Raw genomic sequence first — 26,911 nt, forward strand, 5'->3', positions numbered from 1 at the left:
TTGATAAATAATTCATTTCTTTAGTCAAAATGTTTGTCTTGTACCCGTTGAAATTGTGACACTGGTAAAATTTTTTGTTAACTTGACTGACTTGACACACATGACGTTGATCACCACCCAGTGATCAATCAGTTATGATTACATCTCAGTCCTACAGGAGGTTGATCGCGGCCCGAAAAGCTCAGTGGTAACGTCTCAGACTGTGAAGCTGAGTGACACGGGATCGAATCCGTCAAGGAGCATCAGTTCCCTCAAGATTACAGGTACACCTTGCTGACGAGTGCCAAGTAGCACAAAACCCGGGTCCAGGGTTTCATGTTGACCACTTCCAACCACCATCTTATCTCAACATAGTGCACTCAGTGTCGAGCCACCTAGACTAGTGGCCACATTGCAACTTGATCGATAGCATTCGATCAACACTAAAAAGAACTTGACACACATGACATTGATCACCACCCAGTGATCAATCAATTGTGACTGATGTCTCCTTTTACACATTTAATTTGTTTGTGATACTGTATCAAATGAAATGGTTAGGACTTTTGTTACATACGTCCAACCACTTATCCATCGATGCCCAATACTGACTGACATGATCGATTCTGAGTCATGCTACCCAGAGTCTCCAACCACTGGTTACAATAGTCACGCGGAACCCAACCAAGTAATCTGCATCTACCAACATGGCTCAGACTAGAAGTTAGTCACTTTATGAACTGATGCCACGTTTTGTTTTAGCCGCCCTCATAACTTTCTTCCAACCGTCTCCAACACTAGTCAGCATAGCACGTCGTAGTAATCGGTGTTCAGGCATACATAACACATGGCCCAATCATTTCAGTCGATGAAGATTCATGACCTGATCAACTGATTTACCATCATTCCCTAATATCCAATGTAATTAGTTCATTAGATAATTTTTCTCACATAAGTAACCGTAATATCAATAGATTAAACTATCGGACACTGTTTTCTGTCAACGCAACAGAAAAATGTAGCTAGTTTTCTCTCTCTTTACTTTTCATAAAAAGACGGTATGAAAAAGTAAACTAGTTATGATATTGAAAATCAAAGAGACGAAAAGAATTTTTCTCATTTTTTTTCTACTCTCCATTTAACATGTTTAAACTGGTTGCATATAGTTGTATATCCTTGATCATCTACCTAAATTTAGATATGGGTCAAAAGTAGATTTGATTTGTTTCTATTTTCGTATGAATACACCTTTTACTTATCTACTTGGGTACATGGTATGCGTGTGTGTATGTGTGTCTATCTGGTATAAACATGTTTATTTTACGGTTTTTGTTTTTCTAGTGTGTAAATAGCTTTGTATATATACAGAGTAGTTGATTTCAATACATTCTTTTTCTCATACACACTGATCAGTCAATTAACAGATATATGGTAAGCAAAGATGGATAGTGGCTAACAGTGGAATCCAGTTGGACGCGCGTTTCGTCCTATTTGGTACTCGTCAGCTGGATGTACCTGCATCTCAGAGTTGATGTTCACCCTAGGACTCGAACCCAGTATCTTTCGCTTCAAACGCCATCGCGTTATCCACTCGGCCACTGTGTCCTGATAGCCACTTGCTTGTGCGATGGGGTGAAGTTTAAATTCAACTTAGTATTGTTTGTTTGAATCTTTCCATCGATGTGTTAGCCACTATATATCTTTGCTTACTATGCTTGTGAATTTACGCTCTATCGAGGCAATACGCACAGTATACACATATGCCAATTAGAGACTGACCAGTTGCAGTCCTAACACATCAATGGGAAGTTTCAAACAAACAATACTAAATGAATTAACAGATAGTTAATTAGGTATTCATACCAAGGTTGGACTTGATAGTTTCAAATAAATTAAGCATTGGGTAAAGAGTTAATAATAATAAACATATTTCTGTTATAGCCTAATGAGTAGAAAAACTGATGTATTTCTCTGATGACGTTTCGTCACTTAGTGTAAGCCACTTCTTCAGAGTAAATAAATAATCGACACTAAATTAACACAAAGGAAACAATGAAGAATATTTTTGGTACAGTCGAAATCATAATAGGTGTGAATATGTCAATGTCAAGTTAGTTTTTAGTCAAGGTGAATTTGTATGGCCTATCACCGTATTAATTTGTGTGGATATGAAAAATGTACGCATTTGTAATATGATATTATGATTTTGACTGCACTAATGTGGTGTGTACTACTTATGCTGACATAAGTTGTATATAATGCCAGTCAGGAATAGAATGTCTAGCAGCAAAAGATTGTGAAGATCGAGGAGGAAAGAACGAGAGCGGAAATCAATTGGTATGAAAATGCAGGAAGAATGAAGTATGAGACGATTGACTGATATTTGCAAAAGGAACAGTCAAGTTTGAGAGGATTGATTGACATTTTGCAAATTAAGTATTTACCGTATGGTTCTCAGATTTTGCCAAGATTTTATGTAATTTTGTGTTCAAATACATTCGATTGTCCCCACTTGTGTTAATTTAATGTCGGTTATTTATTTACTCTGAAGAAGTAGCTTACATTAAGTCACGAAACATCGTCAGAAATACGATTTTTCTATACATTGAGTTATCACAAAAATAAATGTTGTATTGCTCAACTAGTTGTTTGCCGCGATCTCCATGTTGTTCGCTTCAGATATACACCCTTCCTATTCGCTTATAGAACCAGCTATGCGAATGAGAAAACTCAGATGATTTGGAAGTTTTAATTGGTAGAACCGAATTATAATGTACATAAACGATGGGTATATGTATGACCCAGAGAAAGATATGAGGGCTGAGGCCTTCATTATGTGATTTATAATCGATTTGTTCTAATAGAGTATTATATTCATAATTCCTCACGTACTGTTTAACTCTGAAATTGTATGTGAGTACAAGGACACATGATATGTTTATAATTACTACCCAACATATCGGTAATTGTAATAGCAACTAATGTTATATCCTGACTACTGGTGGGACTTAATTGATCAAGATTACAATTTGACTTAATCGTCTATATGACTCGACAACATGATCCTCTTTGTTTGATCACAAAGTGTGTTGGAGACAATCGACTGAAATCCCCCTCGCCTAGGATTCATACTAGTCAGTATTTGTCAGCAAAGACTATTCATAATCTATACTAAGGACTAGATAACAAGATGTTTGCCAAAATGTTCATAAAACTCAGTTTAACTGTACGTTTGAATATGCTCATTAGTAAAGTCTTCTACCGTAATACTGGACGAACCCAGTTCAATTCCTACCGAAAGTATTATTATTACTACTGTTATTGATAAAAACTCATTACCGGGTATAAATACGTATAATTGATCTCGTAGGCTAGTAATACTACCCGCTTCCTCAAACTGAAGCAAATGAAGCGGAATTCAAACCTGTGACTTACTAGCTAAATACCGAACGCTTCAACCATTAAACCATTGCTCTACAGGGAATGTTAGTCATTTTTATAGTGGAGATATACCATCTCTATGAGTATCTGGAATGGATCCCTTATTCTGAACCTTAAACTATGATTAATCTCTTCCAAACGTATAACACCTGTTTACACTTCTCATATCTAATTTACCTGGTCAAGGGAATTCTTATTCAGATTTATTTTACTTAATTCTGCTGTAAGAGCAACTAATTACTAATGAGTAAATGCATAAATCTCAGTTATTTAAAAGCAATGGTCTAGAGGTTAAGCTTTCGCGCGCGAGACCGATAGGTCCTGGGTTTGAATCTAACGAGATGGGATCGTTGATGCGCACTTCTGATTAGTCCCACAATAGGACGAAACGGCTTTCCAGTGCTTCCAGGTTTTCCATGGTGGTCTAGCTTCAATGGATTCATGAATTCAACTATCAAGTTACTATAATATCCACAAAACCCCTCTCCAATCATAATTATTTAATTGTGTTTTCCTTTCTTCTTTACTTCAAGGTATCGTGAAAGGGCACGACGTCAACGTTCACTTCCTCGTATGGAGCCAATAATCACAGAAGAGTCATTATCAGAACAATTTGAAGCTTTTGAACAGTGTAATGCATATACAACAGATATGAATTCAACACAAACATTAGACAATAATAATAATAATAATAATTCATTTAATGTGCCTTATAATTTACGTCATAAACAACAACAACAAACAACGATATCAGTTCAACCACCATTATCATTATCGACAAACATGAAATCAGATCATCAATTGACTACTAAGGTGACTACCAATGATATTGTTGTGAATAATGATAATAGTAATTCCTTGGAAAATTCCTATGATGATTTCATGGATATTGTTTTCAATGAAGTAAGTAGGATTAGATTTCTATCATTATTATGGTTATGATTAATACTACTGAATATGAATTATGTCAGCGATCCTCTGACTGATAACTGTTGGCGCATAGACGCTTACTTTTGATAAAAGAACACTATAGGTCTGATAAGTTATTGGCAAGAAACCTTGGATCTAGGTTTTTGCTGTTTCACACTCACTAGCGTGGCGTTATTTATCTACATTCTGGGATTGCTTGAAATCTGCTGTAATTTAAAATTCCCATATTTTAACTTTGAACAACACATATTACTTAATTACTTTACTTACACCTGTTACCCCTAGTGGATCATAGGCCACAGAACAGAATTAGATAACGAACTCTGTTCTGGGCTCTCCTTTCCAGTTGTATCCAAGTACTATTCATTTCTTTGATGCCTAGGGTTCAATTCTCGGCGCATTGATTTCTTTGGTTTGCCTCTTTTCCTTTTGCCTTTAGAATTCTAACTTATGCCCGGACTCGTGATGCAGTCTGATGATTTCAATGAGACCTTAACCAGGCTTTACTGTAATATGCCAACCAAGGAAGTTTGTGAGTTGACGATCATAATGAAATAGATTACATAACTGAATATAAATTGATGATGATATGACAGGTGAGCTATTAGAGTTAGGAATGTTAAAGGGTGAAGTCTAATTTACTAAGGCTGATTTACTTGCATTTGCCTCTTCAGTGTGTATCTATAAATTCAGATGCCCCTGTAGAGATAGTTGTATATTGAGTTTACAACGAAGCGAATTAACCAACGAATGTGTGAATATCTCTCTGTTTGTCGAAGAGTTTGAGAAAAACAATACTTAGGTTTATTTAACCATACAGATCATGTAATCATATCATTTCGAGTGATCTGTTGTATTTATTCGTCGTTTCGCGTAAGAGTTCAGTCTCATCTCTTACGTATACAGACAGTGGTTCGAACCTGTGACCCTAATTTATGTATCCATCAGATGAAATTTATATAACACCCTTTCTATTGCTTGACCATATAAACCTTAATAAACAACTTGGCTAATCATTATTATTGATTCTTTCTTTGTTATTATTATTGACCATATCTTTCTTTCTTGTTTTTGTCGCCCTCTTTTGTATAGTATATTCACTACCTAATTATCTTATTACGCAATTTTAACTATAGTTAATGCTGTTTATTTTGATGTCTACCTTTTTCATAGTTTGACCTACTTTCGATGGTGAAACATTGATTTAAGCCTTTTAATATTTAGCTTTAACATTCATAGTTCACCTGTCATTTCATTATTAATTTGTACTTGTTACTTATTATATTTACTTGTGTTATCTATTTCATTGTTATTGTCAACTCACCCGACCGTTGCTGCTACCTTGACGTGGTGGTCGGGTTTGCCTATCGTGATGAAGCAATCGAGCTATACTGGCTGGAACGATCGTTCCTCAAGGTTCTACCATGCCAGGCAGGTCGGTTGAGGAGCGGTAAGACTAAAAGCAGCAAACCCAAGATCCGAAGGTGAAGTCGTACTGTTGACTGTACAGAGGTATGACAGCAGTAAGATGTTTCCTTCAGACAATCAGCATAACAGCGATGCTGCCTTCCCACAAGGAGGGGTGGGGTTAGAAAAGGTCGGCCGTAAAAATGCACACCTCGTCTTATCCCACGGATATCCGTCTCCGGCGGTAAGGTCCTGACAAGTACGGAGCTAACACAAAAACTACCCACAAAAAGGTCGTGTGTGACCGGCCTCAAGCAGTTGTCCCTTGGGCACTGCGGTCACGCTTTCAGGTCATTAAGAACACTTCTAACCCAATTTCCTTTTCAGGTACCTCTAGAAGAACCCTTCCACGGTATGGGCAACCGGGAAGTGATAACTGCCCTCATACCTCTAACAGCACTCAAGACCACTGTATTCATAATAACTGACTGACAAGCTTCCATGATCGATAAAATATTCTTCATATAAATATTACTATATATTAGACTAAAGCCTGATGAAGATCTTATTGAAAACAATATTGTTCTTATATATGTTTTTCTAATCTACTAATTGAACTGGTGTTTCAAAGTACTACTGAATAGCGGTTAAGTAGTTAGAATAATACAGGTTAAATAGTTAGATAACAGTGCTATTAGAGAGGAAGTAATGGACCCTTCAGTAAAATGAATAAGAAATTACGAGATGTACTGTATATCAGAAAGCATTACACAAATTTTATTCACAGTATGACACGAATATGAAACATGATCATGAAAAAGGAAGTAATTAACTTAAGTTTCGAAATAAAATAACTGCTTAAATTCAATTGATATTGTTAATTTGAATCATCCCATTGATGTTTAGGACTACAATTGCTCAGTCTCTTATTGACATACGTTCATACTGTGCGTATTGACTCAATATTGCCTTCATTTGCAAGCATTTGAGACTCATCAGCTGGATTTACCTGCATCCCACTCTGGAATGCAAGTACATCCAGCTGAACCGTTCTCAATAGAACGAAGCACACGTCCTGGATTCCACCGATAGCTACTATTCATCTTTACTTAAAATAGTTAGTGGAGATTATGATCATAGTGTTATGAGGGCTTGTGAAATTTCGTCTTAATGAACGGTTAATTATTATTGTGTATATTCCTTTCAAATAATTAATTTTTATGGCCACCTCATTTTGGTGATTAAAACTGAGATTTTTATACTTGTAGCGACATTAATGTAGCTACTTTGAGTCCATGAGTGAGTCCGTTTCAACCTTTTTCATGGAAATTATTTCTGATAAATTCATTTTAATTGTGTTATACCATATAGTTAGTGTGTTTTTTTTTATCATGTCAATGTTCAGCCCTGAAGTATTGTTAAAAGCCACGATGAATAAAGCTATTTTTCTACCCTAATATCTTCGACAAAGAATATTATCTCTTTATATAAATCTCTATCTTCACTTTTCCTCATCTGAAAAGGAGTGAAGAACGAAACTTTTACAGTGAGACTATAATGTATGAATGAACTCCTTGGATTTTCGAGCAAAATTTATTGGTCAGTGACACAAATATAGATCCAACCATGTTCTACAAATAGTCGATCGAAAACAATTTGAAAATAACAACCTGTGAAATGTTGAACTTTAACGAGCCTTTTAAAAGATTCCAATTATTTTTTTTTATATTACTAAAACATGCCAAGTTGAAAACATTTCGCTATACTTTATACTATAGTTCTCAGAACAAGAATAAGTAATGTCACTTATCCATTATTGCTTTATCCGATCATCTTCACTATCTATCTCTTAAGTTTTTCCGGCGGGGAGGGGAGATCTGATACTGACATATATTTTGACATTATATGAATAACAAATAATTTAGTCATTTCGTTTTATCTATGTAGCTCATATGGTTATTTTTGTTTTTGATGGAGTTTTGTTCTCTGAGCTGGATGGTTTGGTCGTGGAGCTTTCGTTGTCCTTCTGAACGACATCATCAGCATAAACTTCGAGTAGAAGTTGAATATCTACACTCTAAATTAATTGACATATCTTATAAATATAAGACACAACTCAACACTACTCTACATACTCAGATTTTGATAAGTTTGCTGAAATATCACACGGATCATAGAAGACTTGAATTAGTAAGCGTTAAGTACCACATAAAAATCTTATGGGTTGTCAATTACTCTTTGTTAAAAGATGTTTGTAACTGAGGCTGAAAGTGTCGCTTTCTCTGTGAAATGTTTCACGATGGTGTTATCTAAATAGACAATGAAAACTTTATAATCAAACCATCCAACCCAGAGAAAAAGTTTTTTAGAAATTCAGTAATCACCATCAAAGAATATCGGTCGATTGTATCACATTTCCATTTAGTTAATTACGCGACAATATTTTATACTAAAACGTAAATTGATAAGGCATGTCTGCTACTAGGGAATATCAGGATGAATCAATGATTGGAGTATGTGTAACACACAATCAGTTCTTAACTGGTTAAATTGCTTTATGAAGATAAAATCACTTCATAATTATAATAATAATATTTAGCTCATTGTTTTCTCATTCATGAAACTTATTTTTTCTAATATTTACTTAATTTGAACAGTCTTTCCCTATTTATTAGACTACATCAAGTGGATCATTACCGAAGTATAATACTACGACGACGACGACTACTGTTGTAATTGCTACAACATCTACTGCTGCCATCTCTTCGCATTCATCTTCATTTCACTCGTCTTTATCATCATCATTATCAACAATACAAATATCAGCTAATTCTGTCGTCTCTACGAGTTGCTTATCTACTGTCATCACCACTACCATGTCCACTCCCACTATATCATCAACATTAACTTCTTCTGTATCGTTGAGTGATACAAAACATTCAATTTATACATGTCATATATGCAATAAATCTTTCCATAAAATCAAATCACGTAATGCTCATATGAAAACTCATAGTGATAAAAATACCAACAATCACTCACGTCGTCAATACATTTAATCACTTTTATTTATACTACTCTCCTAGATATCAGTAGTTAAAAAATAAACGAGAAAACATACTTCAGTGTGATATAATTGTGATAAATTTCGAGAGGAATATTTCTATCAGAATCTTCTTTTATTTTCCTTTTTCTATTTTAATCAAACGACAATAACCTATTTGAATTATATTCGTATCCTGTGAAAGATTTGTTTCTATTGTTCGCCCTTTGTTTTTGACGTTTTCTAATGATTTCCGCCCCCCCTATTGTTTTATATCCTCTTTTTTTAGTTAAAATATTAGATTGACAGAGATGGATACTCGATCGTGGCTTTCTGTACACTACACACACTGATCATTTTTCCGGTACCTATTCTCTTTACACAGTTTTGTTTGCTATGTATCTGACCAATTATTCCGTCATTCTTTTCTTTGTATGCCTAGATTGGACAAGTTGTAATATAAACAAGTGGGGGTTATTTTCTTCTTATATTTCTTCCATACTTATCTGTTCTGGATACTTTTATTTGTTCAATCAACGCAAATGGGTAATGGCAACATTCACAATCTTCACACTTAATATAAGAAATAGATCCATGTTCTGTATCATCCAGCACTACTAGCTTTTGAAATAATACGTTATATAATGGTTACTATTTGATCATGTTTTCTTGTTAATGAGATATCATTGTCTTCTACATAGGGGGGGGGTTGTACTTTTTCTAATCAACAAAACATGAATCCATTCGTAATCTATTTTAAATTTCTTTCTTTTGTTTTAGTTAAGAAAAACAACTAATATTCCTTATATATATATTTTTTTTCTTTGTTTTAAAAACGGATATTAAAATAAGCGCCTATTTTCATTTTTTTCAAAAGAAAAAAAATAATCTTTTCATTACTTTACCTGTCTATCATAAATGCGTGTGTGTGCGTGAACTAACAAGCATATTGGTTACATTTTTTTTAAAAAAACTTTTATTCCCGCTTTGTGGTAACAGTTTTGAACAAACCCATGTATAGGTTATATCGTTTTTTTTATTATTCAATGTGTACCACCTAATCATTGAATATGGATACTAACCCGAAAAAAAAATGACCGGTTTAATTATTTTGTTTCCATAGATTTTATTGAATATTGATTATAAATTATAAGAGATCAGTCCATTTGTTCTATAGAAACTTTACTTTACTTATTCTATTATCATTTGTCTTGTTTTAATTGTTGGTTAGATAAATTCAGATAAAGATAGACATTTATAATGATCAGATATTTCTCTATGTATACATGGTATATACAACAATAATGATGATCATTTGTATATTTTATTTGTATTTTAAAGCAAGAATACTTTAATTGATTCTATATATATATATGGACTTATCCTTTCAATGATGTGAAAATGTGTAATATGCTCCTTCGTTTACCAATAGTGTTTATTATATAAGGGGGATACTTTTGCCAGGCTGCTCTATACACACCGGTCCTACATTGTAGCTGACTGACTGACTGACCATACACACCGGTATCAGATGTTATTATTACTACTACTACTACATTATAAAACTTTGATATCTATATATTTATGTGTAATAATCTGCAGTGTTCTTTCTTCCAATTCGACTCATTTGTGTACAAGATTTCTATGTATATTCATTTTATTTTAGATAATGACATGTACTGGTCCCCATCAAAAAAATGTCAATTTTACTCCTCTGTGTGTGTGTTTATTTCTTGTCATCATTGTTTATATCTTTTCAATTCAGTGAATGATAAGTCTGACCAAAACATAAGAATTCTCATTATTGCCTTTTTTTAAAATGTGCGCCATGTTTTTCTGTCAACTCATATCGTGTATGTGTGTGTCCAAGAGTCTGTGTCGTTGCCCCCTCTTGTGTGCGTGCGTGTGTGTGTATTTCAAGTCTTTTCATTACCATTGTCACTGTTTTTGCCAGAAAACAACAGGTTACCAGTTTCTATGGATATTATTCATTAATTGTTTGTTTGTTTCTTTTTCTTTCCTACTTGCATCATCCAGTTTTTCTTGCCTTATCATTATCATATTTTTGTGTTGACATTTTTTTCTTCTTGAGATTCATTATATACTACTGCTATTGTTGTTAACAATAAAAAATCAGTATCATGTACTTACTGACATTTTAATCATATTTTGCTGGAAAAAGTGAACACAGCTACCAAGAAAGGCAGTAATGACTTCAACCGTTGTATACAACTAAACCCAGTGCATGGTTCGTTTTTTTGTTATTAGAATTAGGCTACTCGTAAGTAGTTGGTATTTTTATGCAAAATAAAAGGTGTATGAAAAAACATGGTCAAGAAAGGTGTGTATTTAAATATTGAGAAGTAATAATGCACAAGTTATGTAAAGGTAATGAAATGGATAAGAGGTTGAGTAATCGCTTAACATGATAAAATAAACAAACATAACTAAGAAGAAAGAACAATAAAAGGTTGGGGACAGGGTTGGAAAAACTGATTAGAATTAACAAAGGTTATATTAGACAAATTTCTAATCATCATGACAGGGGAAAGCTGATTAGACTTTCCTTCTGTATACATAGGTCAGGTCGTGAATGTCTGACAGGAATTTCTTTTGCAAAATGCAGTAAGAAAGGTATTTTTCATCTCTTGATTACTTTGAATGCATCACATTCAGTTTATGTCCACCATTCATTCAAAAAATGTCTGACAATCGCAATTCTAGAGACTTTACTCCCTTTCAGCTGTAGGTTCCTACGTATGTGTTCAAGAAAACCTAGTACAGGCTTTTCTATGTACTTGGCACAATCGGTACATGTAAATCCATAGATAGGGTGTTGATCTGTCTTTGAATGGTATAATGAACACCTAGTGTTGTACAGTGAAACAAGTTAATCAGCAGAGAAGCTTTTTTCAGTGCCACCTTGACTCTCCCTATCGACTCTTCCTGAAATATCATCTCTCTTGAGCGGAAGGCGGATGAAGACAAGTTTCTTTCCAACAGTTGGTTATTCACCACCCTTGGGATATTTTCTTCCCTCGAGTATCCATTTTTTTATGAGATGCTTTTCCAGAGTAGCCAGTTTCTCATTTATTTTGCCCTTTGAGCATAACATCCTACCTCTATTGAAAAGCGTTTTGACTAGACACTTTTTGTAGCTAATAGGACAAAATCTGTTTCAGTTCAAATATTGTTCTGTTCACGTTTCTTTCCTACATATACTTTTCTCAAGACTCCCATCATTTTCCCGCCTTACTATGATATAAAAAATTGGATTGGTTATCTCTTCCATATATCATTGTAAACGTTATGTTGGCATGAGAGTTATTGAAGTGACTACTTAACTGAGAAGCGTGGTCCCTATCACCACAGATAATAAACGTAGAATAGTGCGTTGTGTTCCGGATTTCGTGTTTTATTTTCGTTTGTTCTAGGTTAGCCATGAAGATATCGACCTAGATAGGCCCTAGTGGTGATCGACCCCATGACCACTCCATCGGTTTGTTGGTATGTTTGGTTGTTGAATTGGAAATGAAGTAGTAATAATTTTGTCAACTCATTCTCAGGCAAAGGAAGTAATTCAGATTGTTCGCAAACCATATTGTTTCGTCTAATGGTATACCCGTAAATAATGAACACATATCAAAAGATACCATGGTATACCTGGTATATTCAATTGATACTATTTCTGAAAACTGAAATGCGCCTTTTAAACTATTTGCAGGCTGTTTTCTACAAATGTGTTCTAATAATTTGGTTAACCATTCAACCAAATCATATGGTGAGTTTATCATAGAAATTATAGGTCTTAACAGAAAGCTGGATTTGTGAACTTCAAAAAGACCCTATACAAAAGGCTGTGGTGATCCTTTTACCCTCAGATTGTTGTAAGTTAAACTATCTATCAGCTCCTTCAAAAGTTTTTGAAAATGTCTATTGACTTTATTTTCAATTGTTACAATGGTATGCTAAACGTTTACAAGTAATGATATCAATAAATTCATTTAGTATTGTTTGTTTGAATCTTTCCATCGATGTGTTAGGACTGCAACTGGTCAGTCTCTAATTGGCATATGTGCATACTGTGCGTATTGCCTTGATATAGCCTTAATTCACAAGCATGGTAAGCAAAGATGGATAGTGGCTAGCAGTGGAATCCAGTTTGACGCGCGTTTCGTCCGAGTGGATAATGCAATAGCGTTTGAAGCGAAAGGTACTGGGTTCGAGTCCCAGATTGAACATCATCTCTGAGATACAGGTACATCCAGCTGACGAATACCAAATAGGATGAAACGCGCGTCAAACTGGATTTCACTGCTAGCCACTATCCATCTTTGCTTACTAATTATGTCAATAATTTTAATTTTAGGTTGTATGCAGCTGATGAGAAACCGTGAAAATAAACTGATGAATTCATTTCATCTTGCAAACCTAGTTGTTGTTGCTGTCTAAATTTGTAGCGAATGTTGAATTTCCTATTTTATATTACCAACTGACCTTAGCTAGATAATCAATAGGGGCCAGAAATCTCTGGACACCCGTTTTTTCTAATGTGGAACCACTCAATAGTGCAAAGCCACCGGAGATCGAACCGAGAACCCTTATTCTTTGCTATTAACGCTGAACCCAGAAAATGAATGAAAATACAAAGTCAATATTTATATTTATTGATCAGTTTAATGTTCTTATTCATACAAAATAGGTTCATATTACAGGCTTGCTATGTGGAAAAGGTGGTGCATATTTATCTTATTGGGTACAAGTTGAATTGATTTCCAAATTATTATTATAATCATATGTATGAAATATAATAATATTTGTAGTTAAACGTGAAATTAATGCATCTACCTCTTCATTACCCAAGTATTTATTCCATAAAGATCGTAAAAACTGATTTACTTGATGTTCAAATTGACCAGCTGTTTGACAACCAGGTAAAATATGTTCCGATTTTTTTGTACAATTCAATGATTCACTTGGATGAAAAGATAAATAAATAACAACAAGTGTATAAATGAAGTGGGTTTTGTGGAAGTGGATCTACTGTGTAGTTTCTATTCATCACACATACCCATCCACAACCTCATCATGAGAGCGCATCTAGGACCTAAGGGTTTCATGAAGAATGTTTAACCATTACAACTACTAAGTCGACGTTATTATTTATTTAAACACGTAAATAATGGTACAAGGGGACACCAGATATATAAGCGCCATACAAATCTCATTTGATTTGTGTGAGGATTGTGATACCGCCCGGGTGCCCAAACTGAAGCAGATGGTTTTCTTAGGGTGCTACACCCGGACCCTTTGACCCAAAAGTCCATAAGGCAGCGGAGCATCGTAAGGAGACGCAGTCTCATGGTAGCCGGTGACCAACAATTGATTCATACGCCATTTGTTCCGTCAGGATACTGGAGCCCATGTGCACCATTGGTTTGGAATCAGGGTTTTCCATCTCCCCTATGTGAACTTTACGTGTCCACCAACCCGGTTAAAGCGTCAGACATCCGCTTTTCGTCCTCTTAATTTCGTAAACAACACCCCCGCCACGAGAAGGCAGTGAGTAAGACTTCCCTGACAGAGGTTATATACGCGTGGCCATGTGAGAACATTTAGAGAGGGAGAGTGGACTCTCCCCACTCTCGGCCGTACCAGGGCATTTGTGGGTTGTTGTAACTATAGTTTTGTTATTCAGAAATTACTTTAATATAAATGAAGGTTCAACATTGACAAAAAAGGAATAATTTTAATCAAACGAACTGTTCTTTACTTCATATACAGAATTATAATGATCAGTGAATTTGTTCAACGTTTATAATCATTAGAAACAATTCAGAAGGGGTTTTTTTGTGTGGAGATTTAGTCCCACAATAGGACAAAACGGCCGTCCAGTGCTTCCACATTTTCCCTGGTGGTCTAGCTTTAATTAGCTCACGCTTTCAACTAAAAAACAATTCAATCATCATTAAAAACGGCATGTAATACAACTTACTATACATCAAATCTTTTTGATAAACTTATTAATAAAATAGAATTAGAATAAATTGAATTCTCTGAATCTGTATAACCATGAAATAATAGAACCATTTCAGCTGGTAGCAAATCAATTGAAGTAAAATGAAAACAACGTGAACCAGATTTATATAAATCATCAAGTTGATTGTCGAATTCTAGTTTCATTTGATCAAACTGAAATCAAAAAGAGAGAAAATATTATTAAATGTAAGTGAATGAGGGTTTGAGCATACAACTCATCACTTCAAAGACTTAACTACCCCCCACCCCCTACAAAGACTTATGGATGCCCCCAAAATGCCCTGGTACGGCCGAGAGTGGGGAGAGTCCGCTCTCCCTGATTCCAAACCAATGGTGCACATGACATGGGCTCCAGTATCCTGAGGGAACAAATGGCGTATGAATCAATTGATGGTCACCGACTACCATGGGACTGCATCTCCTCACGATGCTCCACTGCCTTGTGGATCACACCTTTAGGTCAAAGGCTCCAGCTGTGGCTCCCTAAGAAAACCACCTGCTTCAGTTTGGGCACCTGGGTAGTATCACAGCCCTCACACAAATCAAATGAGATTTGTGAGACGCATATGTATCTGGTGCTTCCTTGTACCAATATTTATGTGTTTAAATAAATAAATAAATAAAATAAAAAGACTTATGGATAACAAAAACTGAGTGATAATTGGGAATAAAACTACTTCTACTATCTGACTGCTTAAACCAGAATATGTGCTGTAGAGTTTTAACATCAGATCCAGTAGTCAATCAGTCATAATCAATATACAGACAGGTACAAACTGTCATACTAATTCAACACAACCAGATAAACTTAAAAAGGGAGTTAAAGTAATATAGCAACAGTGGTAACCAGAAAAACTAAACATAGAGAATATGAAACGAGGAATAACAAGAAGTCAGTGAGAGGATATTGGAACTTAAAAGGAATATACAGAATGAAAACATATGGACTAATGTGACCGATAGTGAAACATACCACTCAACAACTCTAAGTTGTAAATCCCGTTATCACGCTGACCACAACCAAGGACCAATAATTAGAAGTGAGTGGACTAACCGTTAAACTACCACATGAACATGCAACCATTTTAGTTAGTAGTATGATATCGAAGAGAAATGTAATTGTTATATCTTGTGGACTTGTAGCCTATTAATATATAACGTAATGATACTGCCAATTAGAGGACAGTGATCTATCGATCAGATCAATAACGCGTAAACCCGTACGAGCAGTCTAGAGTACTTATCAATCCTTCTTCCTGTTTAGCTCTGCCTGTTGAGTCCAGAATACTAATCTTAGCCCCAACGATATGAATCATGTATTTCAAATATATTGCGGTTTATATACCAAACAAACTGACCACATCGTACCATAAAATAGAAAATAACATTTGTACAAGATCTAACCAAAAAGTGTCTGTGAATGTAGGAGACTGTCATTAATAGACTGGGTATAATTCAAGAGCGGTAAATCGTATCGTAATAAACAAAGCTTATAATAAGAGGTACATGAATATGCTTAGTTTATCTACTTAACAATTATACAATAAAAATATATGTATTATCACAATTGATTGATCACTGGGTGGTACATGAATATGCTTAGTTTATCTACTTAACAATTATACAATAAAAATATATGTATTATCACAATTGATTGATCACTGGGTGGTGATCAATGTCATGCGTGTCAAGTCCTTCTTTAGTGCTCATCGAATGCTATCGATCAAGTCGCAATGTGGCCACTAATCTAGGTGGCTCGACACTGCGTGCACTATGTTGAGATAAGATGGTGGTTGGAAGTGCTCAACATGAAACCCTGGACCCGGGTTTCGTGCTACTTGGCACTCGTCAGTAAGGTGTACCTGCAATCTTGAGGGAACTGGAACTGCATTATCAATATGATAATTATTACTAACCTTTTGTTTATTTAAGGAATTGAATTGGTAACCTTTTAGAATTGAACATGAATTTTTAGAATTTGACAAATACATATGATTCACTAATTGACCAAGACGTGTAATAAAACAATCAAACGATACATTTTCATTGTGATTAGGTGTACAATGATGTTGTTTAGATTGATTATTGACTATTGAATGTATGTAACGATTGACAATGAGAAGTACTATCGGGGAAATCCTTTCATTAGTAGTGTGCCTTTGATGATTTGTATATCTACAATTAATAAACAGCCAAACATGTAAAAGTCTCATGAGTTATTTTAAAAAGTACATGACATTATAGAATAAATGATGTAGATAGAAGATTCGCCTCCAAATGCCCTGGTACAGCTAAGAGTGGAGAGAGTCAGCTCTCCCTCGGAAAATGCTCACATATACCCACTGTCAGGGAAATCCTAATCATTGCCTTCTCACGGCATTACTATTGTTTACGAAATTGAGAGGACGAAAAGAGAATATCCAGTGCTCTAAACAGATTGATGGATATAGAGGATCCACCTAGGGGAGTTGGAAAACCCTCATTCCAAACCAATAGTGCACATGAACTCCAGGATCCTGAGGGAAAAAATGATGTATGAACCAATCGTTGGTCATCGGCTATCATGGGACTGCATCTCCTTACGTTGATCCACTGCCTTTTGGATCAGACCTTTAGGTTGAAGGCTCCGAGTATGGCCTCCTAGGAAAAGCACTTGCTTTGGTCTGGGCACCCGAGCAGTATCACAGCCCACACACAAATCAAGTGACTTGTGTGATGCATATGTATTGGGTGCCCTTTTGTACCAATATTTGTGTTCAAATAAACAAATAATAAAATAAGTAATCTTAAGAATAATTTATTAGTAGCTCAGCAGAATAAAAGATTTTTCGATTGAGATCATGAATCCACGAATGTTAGATCACCATTGAAAACCTGGAGGTACTGGGCGGTCGTTTGGTACTAGTATGGGACTCATTAGCAGTGCGCATCCACGGTCATGTTTGAAGGACTCGAACCCTCTAGACCACTGAGCCGGCATCCTACTGTGTTAATGTCCAACTTCAACCAATCCACGAAATTGTGCGACCATCTTCTATTGTCTGAGGTAGATACCTGTATCTACCTGAGACGGATTAACTCCACTGGATGCGCACTGCTGAGGAGACCCATACTAGGAAGAAACGGCTGCTCAGTACTTCCAGATTTTTAATGATGGTCTAACATTCATCCGTTCATGATCTCGATCAAAAACTTAGCAATCTCCACGACCCCACACTGATAAAACAAACTATTTTTGTAGTACTGAAGATTTCCAAAAATATTGAATTCAAAGGGAATAAAGTCGCAGAAATTTTAAGAAGCCAATAATTGATCATCTAAAACTAAGATTTACTTACTCATGTTGAAATGGTGATTCTAAAGCAGAACGAATCTGAGCCCAAAGACGTTTATGTTGACCTTGAAATTCTTGAGACAACTGATTGGTTAGATTTTGTGTTCTGATTTTTTGTACAGATGATAAAGATTGTTCATGAACAAAAGATGATGAGGATGATGATGGCGTCGATGAAATGAACACTAAAATGGAGATTTGTATCTATTTATAAAAAGTGATTGAATAGTAGTGTTCTAGTAGATTTAAATAAAAAAACCAATATATCAATTTAACAGGATTCAGAGTTGATGTCAACAAAAAACCTAAGTTAAATTCACTTGGTGTTGTTTACTTGTATCTTCACATTGTTGTTTAGGACTGCAACTGGTTAGTCTCTAATTGGCATATGTGCATCCTGTGCGGACTGCCTTGACATTGTCTAAAGTCAAAAACTTTATGAACAAAGATGGATAGTGGCTAGCAGTGGAATCCAGTTTGACGCGCGTTTCGTCCCATTTGAGACTTGTCAGCTGGATGTACCTGCATCTCAGAGATGATGTTCACTCTGGGACTCGAATTCAGTACCGTTTGCATCAAACGTCATTGTGTTATACACTTAGCTACTGAGTTTTTGTTTATAAAATTAAGTTAATGTATTAATAAATGTTGGAAAAAGTATAATTTAAAGACGAGCCAATAATCATGAAAGAGGAAATCATTGTTGGAGTTTTGCGTAAAACTTGCCGGTTCTGTTATCTGCCTAGCCCAGCCAGTTAAGTCCAGAACACTAATAACAGCCTCAATGGTATGAATCATTGTATTTCAAACATACTGAGTCTATATACCAAACAAACAAACCATATCGACCCATAAAATAGATAATAACATTTGTACAATATTTAGCCGAATATGGCTGTGAATAGTAATCAATAAACTGATGATAACTCAAGGATCGTATAATAATAGTTCAAAGGTCAAAATAAAGTTAGTGATAAGAGGAAACGAATATGATTAGGTTAATTACAATGGGAAATATACATATTATATTGACCAATAAATAGTCCTCAAAAGTTACCATTCGTAATTCTCTTCGGGATACAACAGGATGATAGCTGGTGCCAGCTCGTGATGAAAACCTAAACTCTAAATTCTTAATCTTAACACTAACCAAGAACAGTCTGGGGACTCTTAAAGATTTATTTTGATCCTAATAAAGATTGGGAGAAGAAAGATATTCTACATCTACATGAACGAATCTATTTATCGATGTTTTTAGATTTAAAGGCAAACTATAGAAAACTTCAATAGACTCACTAATTATGTAAAATTTATTTACACATTGTAATATTACTTTTTCATTTCCCACAAACAATATATATATATATATATATATATATATATAGATAGATAGATAGATATATATATATATATATATAGATATATGCATCACATAAGTCACTTGATTTGTGTATGGGCTGTGATACTGCCCGGGTACCCAAACCAAAGCAGGTGCTTCTCCTAGAGGGCCATACCCGGAGCCTGCGACCTAAAGGTCCGATCCAAAAGGCAGTGGATCAACGTAATGAGATGCAGTCTCATGGTAGCCGGTGACCAACGATTGGTTCATACATCATTTTTTCCCTCAGGATCCTGGAGTCCATGTGTACTATTGGTTTGGAATGAGGGTTTCCCAACTCCCCTAGGTGGACTCTCCGTGTCCACCAACCTGTTTAGAGAGCCGGACATTCGCTTCTCGTCCTCTTAATTTCGTAAACAATAGTAATGCCGCGAGAAGGCAGTGAGTAGGACTTTTATGGCAGTGGTTGTATGCACGTAGCCATGTGAGAGCATTTTTCGAGGGAGAGCTGACTCTCCCCCACTCTCGGCTGTACCAGAGCATTTAGTGGCGGACATTTTAAGACAATCTACGAAATAAATCAATCGAAAAGGTTGTAGGATAATCATTAAATGGAATGCAATGAAGTTTAGGAAAGGGAATTTAGGTCATTTTTAATATGACTTGACTATTTTAATACATATAAAGTATATTTAACCAAGTTTCAAACAAACAAGTCAAATGAACTCTTACAATACACACTTACTTGGATATATGTAAAATACAAATAGGATTGATGCAATACAGATAAAAGTTAATAATAATCCAATATAAGCATATGTACATTTTTTCGTTGAAATTGAATAATTGACATAATCTGAATTTATACTGCCATCATCATCATCCTCATCGTCACTATCATTATCTTCTTCACGTATATACACATTTTCCATATATCGTATAATAGATGGTGAACCATTATGATCTGAATAACGACGTCTCATACATTCAATTTGTGTTATACTATTATTGTTTAAAGAATTTTTTAATATATCTGTATCAAATAATAATGAATTATTGGAATCGGAATTCGGATAGAAATCACCATCAACACTTGAAGTATAATGTTTACCATGTAAATTACGATATTTTAATTCATTATCTAGGGACAATTCGTTGGATATTCTCAATTCTTCAGGTGATAATGATAATAATGATGACTGTGATGAATACTAAAATAAAAAGTGAAATATATGCATACACAGTAGGTGAATTAAGTATTCGACTTTGATTAAAACATTTGAAGTGAAGGCTATCGACATTATCCGACTGCTTGAACAGAAACAGATGGGCGGCGCTGTATCCCATATCTCAATAACTGAAAGTCGATTGAGTTAAAGACTAAGTCAATAATAATTAACAGTAAATACGTTTCCGATAAATAACTATTACTAACAATATTACTTAAATAATCCAATGTGATGAACTACATAAGTGTATAATTCACTCAAACCGACGCTTATTATCTAAAGTCAATTATTTCTCAAGATCTATCCAAAGCTAAGTAATTAAAAATATCTCGGGCTACTGTGAACGTCTCCAGAAAGTCAGTATTTGTACTGTTGATTCCCATTTATCCGAGGACATCAACTGGTAAGTCTTTATCACAAAGCACAATACCAAAAATCATTAACCCGGTACACCGTATATGCAGCTCAGATAGTTAATGATTCATAATCCAATTGACCTATTTTCCTCCCCTTGACATCTTCACCTTCACCTCGCCCTCCAACTTGATATTGCTTATTTGAACAGTCTTTACCCCATAGGTACTTGGTTTGTGAAATTTTGGTAACCTGTAAGAACGTGATGTGGTGTTGAATTCGAGATATAAGGTAAACAATAAGGAAACGCCAAAAGAAAGATTTAGTTCTTTGGAAAGTTTACTAATCTCAGATTTATCCCTATTTCCAACCATTGGAAGAGTCTTCTCATGAAATCTCGACTGGTGCCTGATAATCCTGTAGAGTTGAAGAATCTACAAATTAAATCGACAATAGCAATATATGCTATTTTCAACAACCACCGCATTGATATTAATATGGAAATAAATCAGAAAGGCTTTTCCAACTATAAAGAGAGGCGAACAGTCGAGGCGTTTCATAGAATGTTAAATTCATCTGTACTCAATAGTGGTAGTTGAAAAGAAACAATACCACGATGTAACTACTAGTTTCTCCTGAAGACCTGAAGAAAAGCTTATGGACCTCAGACACTTGTTTCAACTCATATTTAACACGTTACAGTATTCTTAGTTTTAATGAAGTTATGAGGGCTGAGGTCAGTATTTTATCCAGACTATGTATGAATTATGGGCAACTATATTACAGATGTACTACAAACGAACTGATCTGTAAAGATTCAGTCAGTCAAAAGCTACGTAGAAACTAGTAAAAATGTGCAGGAACAAGTGTTCTAGTCTGCGTATAAAGACTAAGCCATCTCAATGATCAAGCTGAACCACTGTGTCAAGGTAGCAGCTACGGCTAGGTGTGACAATAACATGAGGGAGTATAAATATAAATAAATACGGCTCTCACTGAATCTGGTACATAACAATGGATTGTTTCATCTCTCCTGGCAGGTCAGGCGACCCAACACCCATGAGAAAACCATCCGAGCATTCGACAAGCTAGGTGCTCAACAAAATGTCTCAGTTTCCAGCTCACAAATTTTACTTTTGACCTAGTGTTATATACTTCATAACCAAAAAAAATGGCTTCAGCGAACGACTTGCAGTTTTGCAGATCATACGATTTTATCAACACAATTTTTTCAGAAATCACAACAGTAAGTATAAATGAATGTGTATTGAATAAGTGGGTACATATATATTTACAAATGTTCTGAAGTTAGAATAGAATCTTTTGTACAAAAATGCATGTATAGGAGACAACTACTCTGAAGAATGATCTATATCAACAGGTAAACAAGAAGTCAACTTTAACGATCGATCATTAATAAGACCAGTAAGAAAATCGAATGTTTTCAGCGTAGATATATTTTGACCTTTAGTAAAGCAGGACTTTGATTTGCGGACATCGATTGATTGAATTTGTTCGTCGATTTTATTAATTGATGCTTCATAAGCTGTAACATCATCGTTCAAATCCACCAACTCATAATTGACACCACAGTTAGAATCATTAAAATTCTCATGGCTTTTTAGTAATTCCTACCAAAAAATAAATAGGTGATAAGTTAAAAAAACTAAATATATACAACACCAAAATATTTAATAATATCAAAAACAGAAAAAGATAGTTTACCATGGCCTGACATCAACGGAAAAGCACTGAATACTGAATAATACTGGACAATTATTTCTTGGTCCCAAACTTTTCAGCACACTGCACTAAGATCAAATAAAACCGTGTTTGGAGGTGAACATAACATCGATAAGTCCTATGCAGGACTGAAAGTAGTCTATCCCGAGTTTTAGAGTAGGAAACAGATGTCCACCGTTTCCTGGTTTACAACTGTCAGTTATTGATGAAAGTCGAATCCAAATTGTTAAAAAGCCTTAAATGCTACATTCGTGAGTGTTATCAGCCAAAAACGGCGAAGGCACTGATTACACATGGTCTTGTCACATTTACCTACTGTCTTCACCTAAAATAAATGATAAAAGACCATACTAGCTCCTTTATTAGGTATGAGCCACATTAAAGTGTGAGGGACAGTGGTACTAGCCAGTTGCCCAGAGCGAAGGGAACGCTTTTGTGATATCGCTGGACGCCAGGAGTAATCCACAGACATCTATAATTATATACTTGTGACTTGCGAAAGTCCTATACTGTCACAAACCACCTTTTACAGCAGCAAAGCAATGTAAAATTAACTAACACACAGTATACTTGCACTCTAATTAGAAGGCGAACATGCCCTACAGTAGCCGAAAGATATCTGTATATCTGTGCCAAGATAGCCACCAGCCTACCACGGTAGACAAGACATCTAAAATAATTGAAGAGACTAATGTCTCAAACAGTTTCACTGCACAAGGTTGGGTTAGACATAGACTCACCCAGACCAGCCCAGAATTTAGAGGAACGGAGATTGTTTTTGTCAGCGTCTTCGCCAAGTAGAATTGTCATCTAAATACTCTTAATCAACATGTTGAAACTGGATGAGATAAACCATTTTTTACATCCACTGCTTCAATCTAGTACCCAGAAACACCTTGTTACATTTTTCAGAAACGAAGTTGTCGCATTCCGAATCTTTACTCTATGTTAATTACTTTGCAAGTAAATTTCTCAGACTAGGATCATCTGCCAAGATTTGTCTATGGAACAAGATCAATACCATCGTTTGCTAGCTATTTTGGTAGTTACCACTGATCTAAAACAGCCTACGTTTGTGAATGTAGTACGTTCAACTCGTGAAAAAAATACGGACACTAAACTTCTTATTACTAGACATCGCGCATTTTAAAGGTATATTACTCTTGGGCGGTTCTATCAATTTAGATAGTATCTATTTAGATTAGGTAAAAAACGAGCTAGCACTGTTATAGCCCGACCTGCCAGGTTAACTTCGTCGTTGCTTTATGCTGTGTCTTCATTTTTGATTTACTAGCTGAAGATTATAGTTACTATGTAATGTCACCAGAATAGCCTTTCGACACTACACATGTTCCAGTCCCCCCTAGCAACTAAGAATAACTGGGTCCCGAATTTTGCCCTGCATTACTATAAATTCCGAGACAATTGTCTCCTGGAAGGAATGTATAAACATTTATTTAAACAGTCTAACTTTATATATCTGTCAGTGTAACATCGATTTTTAGATCAACCTGATTATGTTTGTAAATTGGTAGATAGTCAACTATTTTTAGAACAGAACCTACTCATCATAACATGAAGCAATTGGGAATACTATTTGCATAACTACTGTGGACAAAGTAAATACTTTTAATTTTGTCAGTACTAATATTTGAACTGTAGAAATATATGAAGAACTCGAATGTGATAGCTGGACAACCGAATAGGAATAGTCAGCAGATCAGAGAATTCGTGACAGAACGATGTAGCTTAATTTCTAAGTAATGATATATGCACTATACTATGGGTTACAATTTAGTTGCATAAAATTTAATGTCACTACTCAGATTTGGTCGACGGAATAACGATGTGCAGATTACGTACAGGAAATTACGACACTTAACATAAAAACACAGTCTCGAGTAGTTTCCACCAAATCTTGTTAACTTTTTAGCAGTAGGCTCAAAACATTATTACAGGATAGATTTCCTACAAAGCATTTCTGTTTCCCTGGTAAGCTAGTTAACATAAACTATGTCCTGGTAGTTAGCCTTGAAACAATGACGCTTATCATCCGAACAATATAACTTACATCTTCCGCAGACACATATGTCATACAATCCTCTTCACAAAATTCGTCGTCATTTGGATTAGCAAGGGTGTTCAAAGCTAATAGTTCCATTTTCATGCGGTTATCAAGATCATGGATTTCGAGTAAGGCTGATTCCAACAGTCTTATTCTATGAGCGACCTGGTGGTTTAGAAACCTAGAGACTGACTTCTTAACTCTGACCGGCATTAACGAGCACGGTAAGAAAAGTCAGAGGCTTTCAAAGTCGCCCGCCGTTTCGTTTCAACGACCTTGAACGGCCTGACAAGAGGCGGTCATTCTGTATTTGAGTTCAAATGGTTCAAGTGGTTGAAATGGTTGAGGACGGAATAGAAGAAGCTTTCGCTTAACGGGCTTCCGTGTCTAGTAGCAGCGGATCACCAATACCTTCAGGCAAAAACCTAGGTATATGAACGATAACAGAGGAAAAGAAGAATTTGGTAAATCATAGTAAGTTATCCTTAGTCCTCAAGAATAAGTCAAGTTTCCTCTTAAAGGACTCCTGGGAAGTCACTTGGACTAGCTCAGTCGGCAGTGAATTCCAGCACTTGACAACTCTTACGGAGTAGAAGTCATGTCTACAGTCTGTTCTGCTATGTTGGGTCTCCAGTTTCTGGGTGTTACCTCTTAGGTTAGTGTTGTGACTAAGCTTAAGAAGATGTTTAAGGGGGTGACCAGAAGTATTAAAAATACTGTAAGTCATAAGAAGGTCACCTCTAAGACGCCTGTACTTTAACGGGTAAAGGTTAGGTGATTTGAGGCGCTCTTCATAAGGTTTGAATTGGAGTCCCCGAACTGATTTCGTGGCTCGACGTTGTATACGTTCCAGAGTGTCCTTATCCTTTTTGAGGGAGGGAGGAAATACTACGTTTCCGTACTCTAAATGGGGACGAATAAAACTATTAAAGATTATGTGGAAGGTTCTACCGTCAAACTGGCCAAAAATGCGCTTCAATGTTACCAGTGCAAGGTTTGCTTGAGAGGCGTTTTTGTCACAGTTCGCATACGATTTCAGGTCATAGGGTACCAACACTCCTTAATCTTTTTCGACTTGGGAAACTTCTAGAGGGGAATTACCTAAGTTATAACTATAGTCTGCAACATGTCTCAGATGGACTACTTTGCACTTTGAAGTGTTGAATGTAAGTCCGTTGTCGTCTGCCCAACTTTGAAGTCGGGTCAGATCCTCCTGAAGAACTAGTATATCATTATGATTACGTATCTCTCCCCAAAGTTTCACATCATCAGCAAAAAGCAATAAGTCAGATGAAACTTGTTGAGGAAGATCGTTAATGTAAATCAAGAAGAGAAGAGGTCCTAGTATTGAGCCCTGGGGGACCACACTAGGACAGTCCATAGGTTGAGAGAGAGTGAAGTTAACCCTGACCTCAAAGTGTCGGTTTTCTAGATATGAAGTGGGCCAGTCAATCAAAGGGGGTTTTATACTCAATCGTCTAAGCTTCTTGATAGGACATACATGGTTGACCCTATCAAAAGCTTTTGAGAAGTCCAGGTAGATGACGTCAACCTTCCCCTTGCGATCAAGGATGGTTGTCCATCTATCCACCGCAGTCAGCAGGTTGATCATACAAGAATGACCTTTTCTGAAACCATGCTGTTGAGGTGAGAAGAACTTTAAGGATGATAAGTATTCTTGTATACCGTCGTATATTAGGGATTCCATAATTTTGGAAGGTATGGAGAGAAGGGCCACTGGTCGGTAGCTTGAGGGTTCACTGCGTCGACCTCCTTTGAAAATTGGTGTGATGTGAGCCAGTTTCCAAATTTCCGGTAGTTTGCCTCTGCTTAGCGAGTGTGCAAACATCACGCTAAGTGGTGTCGCCAGGATTGAAGCTGCTTCCCTCAATACAGCAGAATGAACCATATCCGGACCGGGAGAAGTGTCTTTTCTTAGGTGCTGCAGTTTACGGAGCACCAGGTCAGCACTCAGGTCCACTTCGAAAAGTCCTGTACAGGTGCAGGT

At 35.9% G+C, this 26,911-nt stretch overlaps 2 protein-coding genes and 1 non-coding gene across 3 annotated transcripts in view; 1 reads left to right on the forward strand and 2 right to left on the reverse strand.

Moving 5' to 3' along the window:
- Positions 1-8,816, forward strand: part of Smp_160460 (Myb1-related transcription factor) — a gene marked incomplete at both ends in the record, with an annotated part of 98,476 nt that extends 89,660 nt beyond the window's left edge. Inside the window, 2 exons of the mRNA XM_018792900.1 lie at positions 3,954-4,323; positions 8,433-8,816. Coding sequence (XP_018647466.1) covers positions 3,954-4,323; positions 8,433-8,816 — 754 coding nt within the window. The remainder of the gene's footprint in view (positions 1-3,953; positions 4,324-8,432) is intronic.
- Positions 1,512-1,584, reverse strand: Smp_tRNA_01073_Pseudo_TTG.1.1. Its single transcript has one exon. It is a non-coding gene (tRNA).
- A 458-nt stretch (positions 8,817-9,274) lies between the features above and the next one.
- Smp_160450 (hypothetical protein) overlaps positions 9,275-26,911 on the reverse strand; it is a gene marked incomplete at both ends in the record, with an annotated part of 71,190 nt that continues 53,553 nt past the window's right edge. The window contains 8 exons of the mRNA XM_018792901.1: positions 9,275-9,421; positions 13,649-13,775; positions 14,796-14,992; positions 16,756-17,014; positions 18,178-18,358; positions 20,258-20,723; positions 22,475-22,726; positions 24,910-25,068. Coding sequence (XP_018647467.1) covers positions 9,275-9,421; positions 13,649-13,775; positions 14,796-14,992; positions 16,756-17,014; positions 18,178-18,358; positions 20,258-20,723; positions 22,475-22,726; positions 24,910-25,068 — 1,788 coding nt within the window. The remainder of the gene's footprint in view (positions 9,422-13,648; positions 13,776-14,795; positions 14,993-16,755; positions 17,015-18,177; positions 18,359-20,257; positions 20,724-22,474; positions 22,727-24,909; positions 25,069-26,911) is intronic.

The sequence above is a fragment of the Schistosoma mansoni genome, chromosome 1, assembly GCF_000237925.1.
Source record: "Schistosoma mansoni strain Puerto Rico chromosome 1, complete genome".
Classification (NCBI taxonomy): Eukaryota; Metazoa; Platyhelminthes; class Trematoda; order Strigeidida; family Schistosomatidae; genus Schistosoma; species Schistosoma mansoni.